General features: G+C 37.8%; 1 protein-coding gene across 2 annotated transcripts in view; it reads right to left on the bottom strand.

Moving 5' to 3' along the window:
• Nucleotides 1–202: 202 nt before the first annotated feature.
• Nucleotides 203–16,288, bottom strand: part of si:dkey-112m2.1 (transmembrane protein 132C) — a 141,871-nt gene continuing 125,785 nt past the window's right edge. For both annotated transcript variants that reach the window (XM_058757385.1, XM_058757386.1), the window contains exons 6-9: nt 9,112–9,320; nt 4,010–4,277; nt 2,146–2,337; nt 203–1,362 (exon numbers count right to left, since the gene is read on the bottom strand). In XM_058757385.1, coding sequence (XP_058613368.1) covers nt 244–1,362; nt 2,146–2,337; nt 4,010–4,277; nt 9,112–9,320 — 1,788 coding nt within the window. In that variant the 3' untranslated portion in view covers nt 203–243. The remainder of the gene's footprint in view (nt 1,363–2,145; nt 2,338–4,009; nt 4,278–9,111; nt 9,321–16,288) is intronic.

Here is a 16,288-nt window from a genome sequence, read left to right as displayed (position 1 = left end):
GGTTTCACAGCCATCTCTGTTTTCCTTCGTTCCTGATGATGAACCCTCATGACAGTTGCCATGGAAACAAGACCAGATGAATGGCTTGTCTTTTCATGGTGAGATGTGAGTTTGTCTGAGTGCAGAAGAGTCAGGCCAACCCATCCACCCCCACCCCACCCCACCACCACCTCCTCCTTACCTAGAAGGCATATGGGTGAGCTACGCTTTTGTCTGAAAAATACATAAATAACTACAAGCCCACTATGCAATGTTCTTAGTAGCATTTTCGTTTAACCTTTCCATGTAATTTCTGAGCTCTTTGGAGTCCCCGAGCTCGATGTCTGGGCATACCCATTTGATGTCGTTCTGACCAATGAGAAGTGGGCTTATGGATGGGCAGCCATTGCTGGGCTTGCTATGGCTGAAAGTGGTGAACTTTACCCGTTTCCTTTTGGTAGTGGGTGAGTTTATGGACTCGCTCTTGTGATCTCTCCCAGCGCACCCTGAGTCAGAGGCCGACCTGTGGACCTGACCTTGAACACTCTTCTGAGAGGAAAGGCCATTGAGGAGCTGGCTACCTTCCTCCAGGCCCAGCCCGGAGTCCATGGTGCCGCCCAGCTCCTCTTGATCCAGACACAAACCCGCCTGGCTTTCCAACAGCTCTGCGTCATGGCCTAACCAAACCCAGTCGTGGGCGTGAGCCATGGTCTCCTGGCCCTCCAATGGGAGCTGCTTGTTGCGATACTTGAGGGCGTAGGAGACGCAATTGATTAGGAATACCAGGATGGCCAGGCAGAAGACACCTAGCAGGGCATACATGCCTATTTCCAGGTCTGTAAGCCCGCGGCGAGACTGCAGCAGGTCGTCCTCCGCGTTACGTCCAGGTGGAACGTCGGCTTGAGCTGGGAATTCGGAGAAATCCACCGGAATATCACCAGCTGAAAGCCTGTCGCCGCTTGTTTTTCCTGGAATGGAGGTTTTGATAGTGGTAGCGCCTCGGTTCATGATTCCAGCCTCCATGTCTGAGATCGAACCGCCGTAGTATGGGGCATTGGGCCTGTATCTCCTGTCGCTTGCACTGTTTCCAGTTTCTTCATCACGGCCAAACTTCACATGGACGTTTGCGTTGCCTGCTGCCAGAACTGTGCGCCGTTTGGTTTTTTGGCACGATTCAGGTCCGTACATCTCCAAACGGACTAACATGCCTTGACCTTCACCCTTAGCCACCACCACTGGCCACCTCCAGTTGGTGCTTTTCTTCACCGACACCACCTGGTCGTCCAGCGAGGTGGCCGTAAGGACAAAATGAGCAGGGTTATAGAGGTCAAGAGGGGTCATGGAGCCATCGCTGAACTGAAGCCACGCACTGACAAGGGACTCCTGAAAGAGAAACACAACATGAACAGATGCTCTCAGGTAATGCTAATTTTCTTGCATCAACTATGCATGATTCTTAACCCCATTGTAGGACCATTCAAAAGCTTTAAAAGTCCCCAAAACCACATTTCAAAGAGAACAGACGCACCAATCAGCGGGAGATTCAACCAATCTGCCCATTTTATGTCTATCAACGTGGAGAAGAGAGGAAACCCCTGCCGATGCAAAGGATTAGTGAAATCAGACTAATCAGAAAGGGTTTTAAATGTGAGATGACTCAGAATAAGTGGGCAGCCCTGAGCAGCAGGATCCACTAACAAACCGCAGCTCCTCATCAACATGCGGCCTATGTCAAATGACTTTGTCCATAATGACAGTGATTATAGTGATTGCACCTGCTCATGGATAAAACAACCCTACATTTCTGAGAAATGGACACGGAAGTACTGTATGCAAAACTGTGAAATGAGAACCAGAACACAATTTGCAATTTAACGGCATGTGGCAGACATTTTCAATGAGATTTCACAGTGGCTACCCTGTATACCACTCTACAAAAAAAATGAAGAAAAAATATAATTAATAATATTAATTAAACAATAATAGAATACAAATGAAATTGATAATAATTATCATAATAATAATATTAATAATAATAATAAACAAATAACAATGCTGAAAAATATGTAAAATAATAATAATGATTAAAAACAACAACGACAATAATAAACATTATTACTATAACATATATATTTTTATTGACTGTAAACTGTTTAATTAGACTACCTGATTTACACTGTGCATGATCTCCTGTGTGGTAGCCGTGGCCACAATGGCTCTGTTGCTTCCTGTGCTGAGCTGAAGGTTCAAGGAAAGGCCAGAAACAAGCTGCACGCCCAGCTCTGTAATACTGACTTTATCATCCAGAACCCGGATCATCCTCTCAGCCAGAACAGTATCTGACAATGGGGACATCACCTGGATAAAAACACAGACAGATATGCTTCTGTTACATAACACTGTAAAACAACTGAAAATTGTCTCCTAGTTTCTCATACAAACTTAGTGACAAGAAAAAATGAGTAGGCTACATGCAATTTCAACAATTTAAATGACAGCTGTCTGCCCTCGTTCATATGGCGATATCTGACACACAGGCAAGGAAATGACTTCGATACGAAACGTGATGAGAAGACTTCCTATCTGGATCAATTAATAGCAAAGCAGCCATCTCCGTAATTTCCACATTCATTATGTTATAATGAAGTGTCAGAAACCATTTACTTCCTATCTGTAAGTGGAACTTCTACTGTCACCCGCACGCACGGCCCGCACTTGCTTCTAACCATCATTTGCACACTGTCTGGAAGTCCACAGGCAACAGTTTTTCACTCTAAAATGCAGCCATGTTAAGGTAAAGAAACAATTCGTGTTCTGTTTTTATATTCCTCTTATTCCGAGCGCATCCTAATTTGCCATTTGAATTGAGAGATTTATTAATTAGACATAAAATAAGAATAAGCAAGGGGAGCCTCGGGCATTACCCAATATTGCGTAAGACGCTGCCCCAGTGCTCCACTTTTTATAAATAGATCTATAAAATAGAAGTTAGTGCTTGCTACATTACTTCAACAAATCTTTTCTTCCAAATAGTCTACTTTGAAACCAATTCTTGCTCTGATTTTGAAACAACACGTATTTTTCCTCTTCTAATTGCAAGTAATTAGTCATTCAATTTAGTTTTAATGAACTGCAAAAACAGGTGGGCCCCTTTTGAAATTTAATAGCGAGTTTGGTCTAATAGCAAGGTGGACAATTTGTAATTTGGTCATGGTTAAGTGGTGGTTTTTTGATTTCAGGGATCTCGATCTATAAAGCAGCACTGGTTTGCAGACTCCACGTATTCCATCCCACCATTACTGGGCTTTTTATCTGATTTTAATTTTCAGCAAATGGATCAAATCGAAGCGCTCTCTACCTGTGGCTCTGGCGTATACATTTGCTGTCAGATAGCACTCTAATGGCACTTTAGCTTGTCGTGCAGGTGTATTACGTGTGAATGTATAGGTGACATCTATTAGAAAAAATGTGTGATTTTCACAGACTGACCCTTAATTAGTAGGTCTTAATAAAGGAGATTATCGTTTGTCATAAGAGCTGTGAGATTTGCAGACAGACAGCACACAAGCTGTGACAGAGCAGAGTGAGAGATGGTGTGCTGTCTAGCTCTCGTCTGACAGCGTACACATGTCACATCACAACTCGGACTGATTCACCTCTCATCCGCACAGAGAAATAGACAAATGACAGCCAGGATTTTCCAAAGAAAACAAGGACGTCCTCACATTTTATTCATGCAGTATAAACACAAGGGAACTGCGGCTTAGTCAGCTGGAACTGTCAGTTTTGTTCCTGACAAAATGGGCAGCTCTGGTTGTGGTGTGTTGAGGAAATTGCATAACATGCTAGAACAAATGAATCATGGAAAAAGTTTTAATAATGCTGAAAATCCATAATTTAGTAGATTATTGTAGTAATGCAACCGTGGTCTTCATTTTCTGTGAAGATATTCTTTTTTTTTTTTATATATAATACATCATGTGACTTTTGAACATAATCACATATACAGTATATTCTTCCTGTTTCTCACCTGAACTTTGGTGATGCCAGTGTTCAGACCGACGAGGACCTGTTCTTCTGACAGCTTGGCCACGCGTTCATCCACCACCCTTAAAGAGTCTCTCACCAACTCTGTCACGTCCACCTGCCAATCACTGCCCAAGAGGAAGTCTGGCTGGCCCTGCCATTCCTCTGGCTCTGCCTCAAAGTGTGTGAGCACACGGACGGTGGTGCTCTGGTACTGTGGACCACAGCTCCGATCCTTCTTGGCTCCTTCATCCCCGTCATCCTCTCCAGACCTGCAGTAAAAAAAGAGCAACCAGTACCACGTGTTACATTCCATCCTGCTATGCGGTTAAATTTCAATAGCATTTCTTACCAATCAGGACTAATCTATTCTATTCTATTACAAAATCAAAACATTAAAACGTTTTAAAAAAGTTTATATATATAAAACATATAATAAAAAATAAACAGAACAAAATTAGTGTGAAAAATAATATAATAATATAATTCACACTCAAATTAAGAAGAAAAGACAAAGGAACTGAGACAAATTAAATGGTTGAAAAACATTTTCTATTCAATTCTAGAACAATCAAACATTAAAAAGTGAAGAAAAACTGTATATATAAAACATAAAAAATAAACAGAACAATATTAGTGTGGGAAAATAATATTTTTAGGTAAAATCTAATTTTATTTTCAAATTTTTATTTTCAAAGATTCAAATTAACATTTCGAATCTTTATTTTTTATTTAAGAAATCATATGTATGTATACATACTCAACAAAATCAATGTGAAATTAGATGGTCGAGAACAAAGAAGAGTTTCAAACATAAAATATTGTATTATATTCTATAAAAAAACTCAACCCACTAAAATAAGTTAATCTTTGACTTTCAACCACATTGAAATTATTATCTGATGAATATTCTGGTTGACACAAGTAGGAAAGATAAAAGAACTGAAAAATTAAATGGTTGAAAACATTTTCTATTCTATTCTATTCTATTCTATTCTATTCTATTCTATTCTATTTAAAGTGCTTGCTGGACGTCTTTGATTTTTTTTTTTTTAATTGAAGGAATTATTAATATATAAAATACATTCAGAAACTCTGAAATTATATTCTGAGGAAGAATTTGGTTGACAAATTCAAGTAGAAATGAAAGAATTATGAAAAAATTAAATGGTTGAAAGCAAAAACCTCAACCTACTGTATTCTAAAATTGCTGCCTTAAAGATTTACATAACTTAACCCTTGTGCAAACATTTAGACATTTTTGTCCTTTTCAGTTTTTTTTTTTTTATCATTTTGTCTGCGTTATTGCCAGCTGCATAAATTTTGGCACAGATGTGTATTTTTATTGGAATTTTACTATTTCACCCCCATTTCCTTTAATAAATCTATTTCACTCTAGGTACAAAAAGGACAAAAAATGTCCCCATTGAAACCCATTAAAACTGCTATTTTTAATCGCAGTGCCATTTAACTGTAAAATTATAAAATTTTTGTTAATAGGCTTTCATTCTGTTGGCAAGGCTTCAAAATTTTATTTTTTACTATTTTTTACCAGATGGTGCCATTTTTTCAGGTTTGGAATATAAAGCAAATACTGGCTTTATTCCCGTTTTCTGCTTCTGCATATTATAGAGCCAATTGGATAAATAATGCAGCTATAATTGTGTGGGTGTGTTGGTATGGATGTCAGAGTGTGGTTTGTATATTGTATATACAAAAAAATTGTGTGTGTCCTTGTAATATTTGAGAAAAACTCTACTGCAAATCACAAATCCAACCACTGTGCACCAGCGGAGTTTTGCTAGCATCTAATGGGAAAAATTTGGTACTGCGCCCAAACGAAATCTTACTGAAAGCTCATTTTTTGAGATATGAACATCAAATTTGGAACACAACTTGATTAGATTAATGGCTTTGATTTTCTAGCAGGTTTAGAGTTCAACATGTTTCATAAAGTATATATTTTATATAAAATATTGTTCATTAATCATTTTCATAAACTTAAACCTCTATAACTTTTTTTGGTTTCACTTTTTAAACTTTTTTTACTTCAACAATAATCTGCCATGGGTCTCCTATAAAATGATACCAAACTTAAGTCTGTGCTCCGAGGATTCAAATATTTATGACAGTTTTTTGACATATGGACCTATGTGTAACAAAAACTTGCATTTACTTTGAATTTACTTTCTAAGAAAAAAGTATTAATGAAAAAACAGAAATGATAAATATATACAGCAGTGGCAGTTTTCAGCCTCTTATAATGGGTGAGTCACTTCAACAGGCTGTAAACGTGAACCCTTTTCACATTACAGTGATGCATTTCCTTTCCTCACAACAAACAGCCCAGCACCAGGTGAAAGGGGAAGGGGGGAAGCTCTGACTGTTCCATTATTTTTAATGAGTCAAAGTCATCCAAAATAAAAAAACAACAGCAGTGGCAGGTTAACATAGTGGCTTTGACTAGAGGGGAGGCCATGCTCCTCTAGACTTGTACGCAACGACGCCTGACCGACGGTAGAAACAGCATGACATTTACAGAACACAGGTGTATAAACAGGGCAGGCGGCACTCAGCTGAGGAATGTCAGGTCACAGGAGGTCTCAGGAATAATGAGACTCAGTCTTACAACACAACCGCATGTTTCCCGCTCTCAAAACGCTACCTGAGACAGATACAACCTCAGGACCAAGGGCACATATGATACTACAAGTGTGCAAATTTTAAGACTCGTCAAGTGCCAAATGTGAGTAAACAAGGGTTTTTGATGAACGCAACTCACCAGCTGGCCACTATCTTAAAGGAACAGCTCACCCATAAATAACAATTAAGTCAAAATGTATTCCCTTATGCAGTTCCAAACCTGCATGATGCTCTTTCTCTTGTGGAACACAGAAGATATTCTGAAGAAGTCCAAAAAAACACTGGACCACACTGACATTTTTCAAAATACCGTTGATGAACAAATGAAGTCATACAGGTTTGGAGTGACATGAGGGTGAGCATTTTTGGGTGAACTACCTCTTAAAGAACTGAGATACACTATTTAAATTGACATACAGACTAACTACTAACAAAAAACATTTGTGCATCTTTTAATTTCTTCAGTTTCAGCTCCAGTGGAAAATATATATAATCTAGGAAGTCCAGGTACGAGTAAGAACTTTCACAATGATACCATAGAAGAACCATGGTGTCCCAAAAACCTCTCATTGAAAAAAACTTAAAAAAACATGCCTTTCTTAAGGTTCTTGCAGACTGCGTCCAAAATTTTCGTATGCCTTTTTTAGTTTTTTCATATTCGTCATCCTTTCTTATCAAAATGCTTGCTACGGATGTGAAAACGCAGAAAATCGAACCTGGTCCGAATTTTTTTATTACGGACAAAAGTTTCAGGGGCAGTGTGTAAACGTGATTGACATAACATGAGGTTGTATTTATTTTTTAATGTGCAAAAATTTCAGAGGATAATTTCGGACTAAGTGTGCTGCAAATGCCTTTAGTGTGAAGAACCGTTTAATAGTCAAAATAATTTTCCACTACAAAAAAACCTTTTCTGCAATGGAAAGTTGGATGTTTGTCTAGAATTTATTTCCTGCAGAACTCTGTGGCAACACATACATGGAATATTCATCACAATAAGCCATCAAATGATTATATTAGGAACAAAATAATGACATAATAGATAACAGAGACTCATTTGTGCTATGAGCCACAAAATGATTTTTTTGTCACTAGAATCACGACAGTATAAAGAGACAGACCATATTGAGAATCAGCCTCATTCAAGTAGATAGGAGCTGTACTTACATGTCTATTGCATGTAAACTTCCTACAAAGAGATGAAGATAAAGAAGATGATGAAGATGGTCGCCAAATAAGGATTGCCTTAAAAGATTTTGCTAATATGCAAGAAAAAATGTTTCAGTTGTCACAAGGACAAAATGTATATATTTTTAATACAATGTAAATTACAGTTTCATGATAAGTAAGAAATATTTATGTCTGCTGAACTTTCTCAGTTTTTTTTTTTTTTTTAATCAGAGGAAGCGCAGAGAGACTTAAATTGCCAAGTGGACTGGTGCAAGAGAAGGTCTGGTCAGAGAATCTTCATGTTGATATAACAGAGAAGCGATCATTGTGCAATCCACACATTTGCTTGCTGACAACCACACAACTTATAGTATAACCACAATTATTCCTCAGACTCATCAATGCCTCGCAATTTCTCCACCGCTCATTCCATCTGTCATCCGTCATCCTGCTCTCACTTATCATGCATGAGTCAATCCGGCAGGATTGTTTCTGGTGGAAGAGTAATTAAAAATTATCTTGTGGATATCCACAGTGTATGGCAGCATTAACCTGCGTGTTGTCTGGTGCTGGTGCATCAGAGGCAGGTGTGCCTGAAGACGACCCAGCGGTAATTAAAAAGTCACCGTCCGCATCCTCCCCTCACCTCCATCATGCTTTCCGGAGGGAGCTCCGCTACACGTCTGCTGTTACCCAAGAACGACAGAGCATGAAAATGGCTGAGGAGAGGCTAGATAAAGACAGGGCAGACTGACACCGGCGAGCTGGAGCATCATTGGTGCTGTGCAGTACTGAGAGACTTATTACAGTAATGTATGAAATCTTTGCGATTTTTACAAATTACCAGCAGAACCATATTGCATAAAATGTGCTCAGCTAAAGATTATAAAACTTGACAGAAAATAGTTTCCAGGCTCTTTTTATCTCAATTCTAATTTATAGATGTTATATATTTGTAACTCTCAAAAATAAAAATTGTTTGTTGGCCTGTATGTTTCCATGATTAACCTTTAGCATCCATAAAACCCTTCAAATGAGAAAAAGGTCCTTTGCGGTGGTAAAGATTTAGATTTGAACTTTTCACTTAAAGGGTCTTTAGGAACCAATAATGATTTTTCATTTGCAGCACCACACTTTGGTTATTTTTTATTTTAAAAAATGTAAAGCGGTCATATAATATTCTACACAACTTCCATTTCTAATGTTCACAAAGTTTTGCAAGTTACAATATGCTTCAATAATACAATGAACACAAGGTCAAATGTGATTCCTTGAAACAAAAACGTCGCTAACCTCTGGTTGGCAGCATCTACAGGAACTCTCCAGCTCCTGATCTGGCTGAGCTCTGGATCGGACATCTCGATCTGCAGGGGGAGTCGTGGCATCCATACGCTCACCTCCAGCTGAGCGCTGAGGTAACTGTAGGTGAAGTTCACCATCATCCTCACCCTCCCACGCGTCTCCTTGCCGTTGACGTACACATAATCGCACCTTTCGGACACCTGAGAGGCAGGAATACAAATCAGACAGCAGACAAACAAAGCATTCAAGCAACACTGTATTCAAAGCAGCACCAAATTAAAGAAAATTGCAGCCCTGGCCAAGGTATCAGCCTACTTTTCGCTCCAATTTCCTGGCGACAATTTCAAATTTTGAAAGCGCAAAAAAATAAGGCCTCTTTTTGTGCTAATCAGCGCAATATGTGAAAAACAGTCTGGCCTTTGTGGGGGTTTTTTTTGTGCCGCTGTTATTCGCTTTTATTCTGAGCTTTAATGAGGAAGATGAGAGATTGGATGGGCTTTGACTGGCCTGTCCAAGTATTTATTTCTGACTACAGTCGGTGGGGGAGTAGTTGCTGTTGATAATGAGTGTGTTTGGATGTCTATATTTCTCAGGCTTTGGGGTTGAAAGAAGCTAAGCAGATGGAGGGATAGAAGATAACAGAAAAAAGCTAAGTTGTCAAGTTCTTCTATTGCAGAAAAGTAATTCATTTGCAGAGCATCTATACTGCTCTTAGCTAACTCTTATAATACCTGGCGGAGAAAACCACATCTCACCCAATCAGCTTGAGGGCTTCTTTAAAAACAACAGATGTGGATATGGACCAATGGCATGGCTTGATTTTTGAGCAGCTGCCCATCAGCTTAAAATCTAAGATGACAAGAGTGCCGGTTGTTTGTGAGATTTCCCTAATGCTGTGCCATTTTCCAGACCATCCAGATACTTGTTACATCTCAATACCAGACTGCTATTTAGTAGCTGGAATCAGTAGCCAAGCTTTCATCAAGTTCTCATTTGCTGACTGCTCAGAGTATACCAGGAATCAATTCCAGCTTTTCTCACATGAACTGTTTTAAAAGACAAACAGAAAACACTGAATTCCAAACAAATGTCACTTCTTAATGAAGTTTTACACTGCTTTTCTATTTGTGATATTGGGGAAAGTCAATGGTGCATTTATATGAGCTGTGATTAACTTTAGTTTTTCGTATCCGTACAGTGCACACTGAACTCTGTGAAATGAACAAGTTGCTTTTTGATAATGGCTACAACATAATTATATGTGTTAACTCAAAATCACATTGACTTGACTTTCATCACAGAATTGTAGAAGGGTGGATTTTAATAAGAAATGCAAAATACATAAATGGCTTAAATGACAAGGTTATTTAGGAAGGTCAGCATAGTAAACGGCATAGTACAATGATTTCTGAAGGATCGTGTCGGAAGACTGGAGTAATGGCAGCCTTTGTGAGAGCATAAGAGATTTCTTTTAAAAACAACATTTTACTTGAGAACTTTTGAGTGGAAGTGCAAATTATAGATTATTAGGTTGTGCACAACTTATTTAAAATGATCTTTTACTGTTTCAAGTCAGTGTAATACATTGAGTTTGTAGTAAAGAATCATTTAAAGTAAAAAAAAAAATAAATAATAATACAAATTCAATGAGTTACTGTACATAGTGATTTGAAGGGACAACTGTTCTTGCTGAACAATTTAAGTGCTCAAATGCACTTACATATTTAATCTGTAAACTTAAATCTTATATCTGCCTGCCACACATGGGTTTTGGAGGTCAGTGGATAAACACATTAATCAGCCATTAAAAACCAATATTTGACTTGTTGGTCCAGTTAACAACACCTGTCATCTTTAAATACATATCCCTGCCAGCTGTGAGCTACATCATAAAACTGTGGGGACAAAATCGGCACTAGGCTTTTAATAACGAACAACTGCAGTGAACTTAAATAGTAGGCCTACTATAATTCCCCACAGCAATTATATCTGTTAAACACCTGTTACATCTGTTAAACTGTCTGAATCTGCCCATATAAATGACATAATAGACCAATTTGCAGTTTCACATTGACAACTGTATTCTTTACTTGCTCATTTACAGATTGTAAATCTCCCACAAGCGGTAGAGATCCTCAGAGGTGCTCTGGCAACCCATGAAGGGTATTGGTTTGGTTGTACAGGCTGACAGTGTGTGGAGAACATTGGTCAATCTAACTTCACTGCAACATGCCCTTCCCATGAGCATCTATATACACTGTAACCAGCCTGGCAGAGCATTAATCAGGAACATTAAGACTGCTGAAGAGAGGGACATTTGCAGAGGACGTCAAGTCCCCCGCGGGGAACTGGGTTGGGTACTTAATGACCCATTCAACAGGCACACGGAGAGACTAGACTGTGCTGACTGACGCAAACGCTGTCCCTCTCTGCCTGTCCATCTCTGACTGAGGTAATTAGCAGAGTGCACTTTGAGCAACCCGATGTTTGGAGTAACTAGCAAAAAGCAGAGATGCTACAAACTAAAAACTGCAGTTTAATGGCATGAAACAAGAGTAGCTTTTCTAGTGGCAAGAAAATGCAACATGGCTGTACTCAAAGTATTGCTTTTCACAGTAACTTTACAATTAAATGAAATAATGATATATCACTGTAAAAAATAATATGATGAAAAAGTCATGACAACTTATGTTTTAAAGTTACTTTAACTCATAAAAATAATTTAAACAATTTCAACTTTTTTATATAAGTTATACTAGATTCAACTTGAATTTTTTAAAATTAATTAATTAATTTTTTTTAAGTCAGTTTAATGTCCTTGATATTCAAGGAGACCAATTTAATTCAATGAACGTAACATTTTAAGTTCTAACTTATTGGAACTAACCGGCCAGATTTCTGAATGGATTAATGCGCAGGAGTCAAATTTGTATATGAAATTCAATATATCAGAGTCCTTTCCAGCAAGAAAAAACTTATTCTGCAAATCTAGACATTACACTCATGTTTAATACATAAAGACATCGCAGTGCAACATCAAACAAGGAGACACGGGCAGAATAAACAGCGAACTAACTAAATCGCGGAGGAATTTCAGACGAACAACTCATGAATGAACTTGAAGCTGTCCGTTGGGCTGGCGCGAAGAAGCAACGTGTTGTGTAACATGATTTTGGGGAGATTATTGTTCATTCTAGCAGAGCAGAGTATTAGTTATGTTCTGTCATAGTTTTCCGAAGTGTGTTTATCTTTCAAGTTTTACATTTGATATGGTGGCCGCTCTGCTGTGCTGCATTAGCGCTGCAGTTTTAATGTAACAAGTCCCATTTGAGACAAATTTGTTTCTCCACCTGTTAAACATTGTCAAAATTGGCAATTTGAGCGATTATAGCTGTTTTGCATTTCTGTACTAAATATTGTATAAACTATATCTTATTAAGATAAGTCAATGTTGAATGACTTTAAAGGTTTTTTTTCCCCTATATTTCATATACCATTAGATGGCTGAGTTTGACTGGTCTCTTGTCATGGGCTGGAAGATGTAAGAGCGAGGAAACGAGGAAGCATTTGTCGCTGTGATTGGAGCTGCAGCTGCATTGTGGTTTGGCCTACTAAAGAAAGAGTTCACCCAAAAATGAAAATTCTGTCATTAATTACTCACTCTCATGTCGTTCCACACCTGTAAGACCTTCGTTGATTCTCAGAGCACAAATGAAAATATTTTTGATGAAATCTGATGGCTTTTTGTGCCCCCATTGGCAGCAACACAACTACCATGTTCAAGGTCCAGAACGGTAGAAAAGACATCACTAAAGTAATCCATGTGACTCCAGTGATTTAACCTCAGTTTTATGACGAAACTTAAGTGATTTGTTTGAGCAAAAAGCATACTTTACTAATTTATTTCCAAAAATATTGATCTGCAACACACACTCACCACGACGCATATGTGACCCTGGATCACAAAACCAGTCTTAAGTAACTTGGGTATATTTGTAGCAATAGTCAAAAATACATTGTATGGGTCAAAATTATCCATTTTTATTTTATGCCAAAAATCATAAGGATATTAAGTAAAGATCATGTTCCTTGAAGATATTTTGTAAATTTCTTACCGTAAATGTATCAAAACATAATTTTTGATTAGTAACATGCATTGCTAAGAACTTCATTTGGACAACTTTAAAGGCGATTTTCTCAATATTTAGATTTTTTTGCACCCTCAGATTCCAGATTTTCAAATAGTTGTATCTCGGCCAAATATTGTCCGATCCTAACAAACCATACATCAATGGAAAGCTTATTTATTCAGAATTGACACTTAAGACTGGTTTTGTGGTCCAGGGTCACACATGTGTTCACGCAAGAGTTGACATTGTAGCGTGAACAAGCTTTGGATTATATATAATGGTAAATAATTAATTAATTTATTAATTTTTTTGCGCAAACAAAGCACTCGCATTGCTTCACAAAATTGAGGTTAAACCACAGGAGTCACATGGATTACTTTAATGATGTATTTATACTGTTCTGGACCTTGAATGTGTAAGCTGCCAATGGAGGGACAGAAAGCTCTCAGATTTCATCAAAAATATATTCATTTATTTTCCGAAGATGAACGAAGGTCTTATGGGTTTGAAATTATATGAGGGTGAGCAATTGATGACAGAATTAAAATTTTGGGTTGAACTAATAACCATTTAATAACATTGTACATGTATCTCCACACAGTTTTTGTTTTGTCTGCTGCTGCCTCATCGCTTTCATTTATAGTCGTCGGAAAGCCAAACTGTTACCACACCTCTGATTTGATTGATCATCAACAATCTACCCTGCCGCTTCAGCAGTCCTTGCTGTTTAAAATGTGTATCGTGATTTAACGTCTCGATTGGCTTGAATCATCACATATTTGCATCGGTTTTCAGCCGAGTACAAACTTTAAACCAGAGGTGTCCAAACTCGGTCCTGGAGGGCTGGTGTCCTGCAGAGTTTAGCTACAACTTGCCACAACTCACCTGCCTTGGGTGCCCAGTAAGACCTTCGTTAACTGATTCAGATGTGTTTAGTTAAGGATGGAGCTAAAATTTGCAGGACAGTGACCCTTAGAGCAGGATCGGACACCCCTGCTTTAAACCATCACTTTTTTGTTATTCAAAATATTGAATGTGTTTTTCAATCAAAGTATTTGTGTATATTGAAGTTTATCAGTGTATAGTGTATATGGAATAATCAACTGTTAGTAGGGGTGCAAAGGATCGTAGATGATCCGTGATCTGTACGGACCAGTCCCCACGGTTCAGCACGCATGCAATTCGCGGATTAACTGTTTAACCATCATAGAGTGAAAGTTTATCATTTGCACGTGTTTTGTCTTGCTACAGTCGAATTGGGACTCTTGCACCGTTTTCTGAGCTCAGCCGCTGCCGCACACACTGAAGCACGCACATGCAGAGAGAGAGAGAGAGGTGCGATTCAGATAACCGCGTTTCAGACAACGCCTCAACGGATGGATACATACACACAAAGTTATGTTAAAATAACCGTTTTGGCAAGTATTCTGGTAAACACAGTCGGTTATGACTTAAGTTAACGTATACAGCTGAGAAAGAAACCGGATGTGTGTCAGTATTAGGTCCGTGCATTTAGTCTTAAAGAGACAGCAGCCCATAATACCTGCTTCTGTCTGTTAATCGAACAAAACCACAGCTTTAACAAAGATTAATCTGTATTTACTTTATGCAGTAAGCATTATTGTGTTGTTTTACACTTAATTTTTACATTTCTGCACCTGAATTCTATGGTTACTGTTACTTTATTTATAATTTTATGTTGTAGGCTGTTCATCTATGCTTGTAATTTGCAATTACAATTGTTCTTGTTTTATTACTGACTTTAGTAGTTAAGCTAGTAATTTCTGCTGGGATATAGAAGTACTTAAAGTAAGCTTTTAGTAATTAATGAAAAGCAAACTTTTTTTGCTGATCCGAAAAATGATCCGATTCGTGACTCAAAATCCGCAGTATGATCCAAACCGTGCGTTTTGTGATCCGTTGCACCACTAACTGTTAGTAATTTTTACTTGACCTATTTCCTGATTTTAAAGGATCATGGTGAGACACTTCATACACTCAAGAAGGGCATGCAAGCTGGCCTCCTAATAAGAAGACTACGATGGTGCACTGCAGGACACCTTTCTCCTTTTAAATGATTAAGAAAAAAAGGACTATAATGGACATGTTTTTTTCCAAGCTTGTCTCAGTGGTTGTTTCCAATTAGGTGTGAGTATATTTTCAACTTTGTTTGACAGTTTCTTGGCAGTTTTTTTTGCTACTTTTGTACCCTTGTTATATACATATACTGGCATTCCCACATTAGCATGCACAGGCAGGTTGTGTACCGTTTTTAATATTAAAAACCTGTTTGTAAACACTGCAAGATTTTTTTTTTTTTTAATGTTTCAAACAAATGTAGTATATATATATATTTTTAATTTGTTTAAAATAGTTTACATTATCATAACTTGAAAATTAATGTTAAAACTTTTTAAACTTAATTTAATAAGCTGAAACAGCAAATATTGGAAAGTCAAATGAACTTAAATAAAGCAATTCAGCACTAGGCAAGATTTAAAATCGTGAGTTGATATGACTTGTACTTTTAAGTTAATATAACTTAAAATTTTAAGGCAGCCACAAAACTTAAGTTTTTAAGTTGAAATGGGTGACATTTTTTTTACAGTGTATACACAGTATATGTAAGGGATAATCAATGGCTAGCTGTGCATTAAACGATTTGAATGCCCAACGTGGAGGTGAAGAACCTCTGCGAAGTGCATTCAAATTGTTTAATGCACAGCTAGCCGTTGATTATCCCGCTTATACCATGGTCATTTGCCAGCATTCACATATTAAATGACACGCAAAAATCATCCATTTAGCCTAGCAAATCGGAAATGTTTACTGTAACTGTCTCACTCTGTATTACTATTCAATTGTAACTGTATGTTACTATGGTTACCAATGTTTATAGGAAGTGCATTAATATAGAATGCGATTAAACTGACCTTGAACTACCTGTGCAGTTAAACAAATTTTATCAACACCTGCCGGCCAATCGAGTATTCAGACGGACCATGGCATAAATATATATACACACACATACATATATA

This window comes from Onychostoma macrolepis, chromosome 21 (genome assembly GCF_012432095.1).
Source record: "Onychostoma macrolepis isolate SWU-2019 chromosome 21, ASM1243209v1, whole genome shotgun sequence".
Taxonomy (NCBI): Eukaryota; Metazoa; Chordata; class Actinopteri; order Cypriniformes; family Cyprinidae; genus Onychostoma; species Onychostoma macrolepis.
Note: the sequence above shows the minus strand (reverse complement) of the source record. Positions and strands in the feature narration are given on the sequence as shown.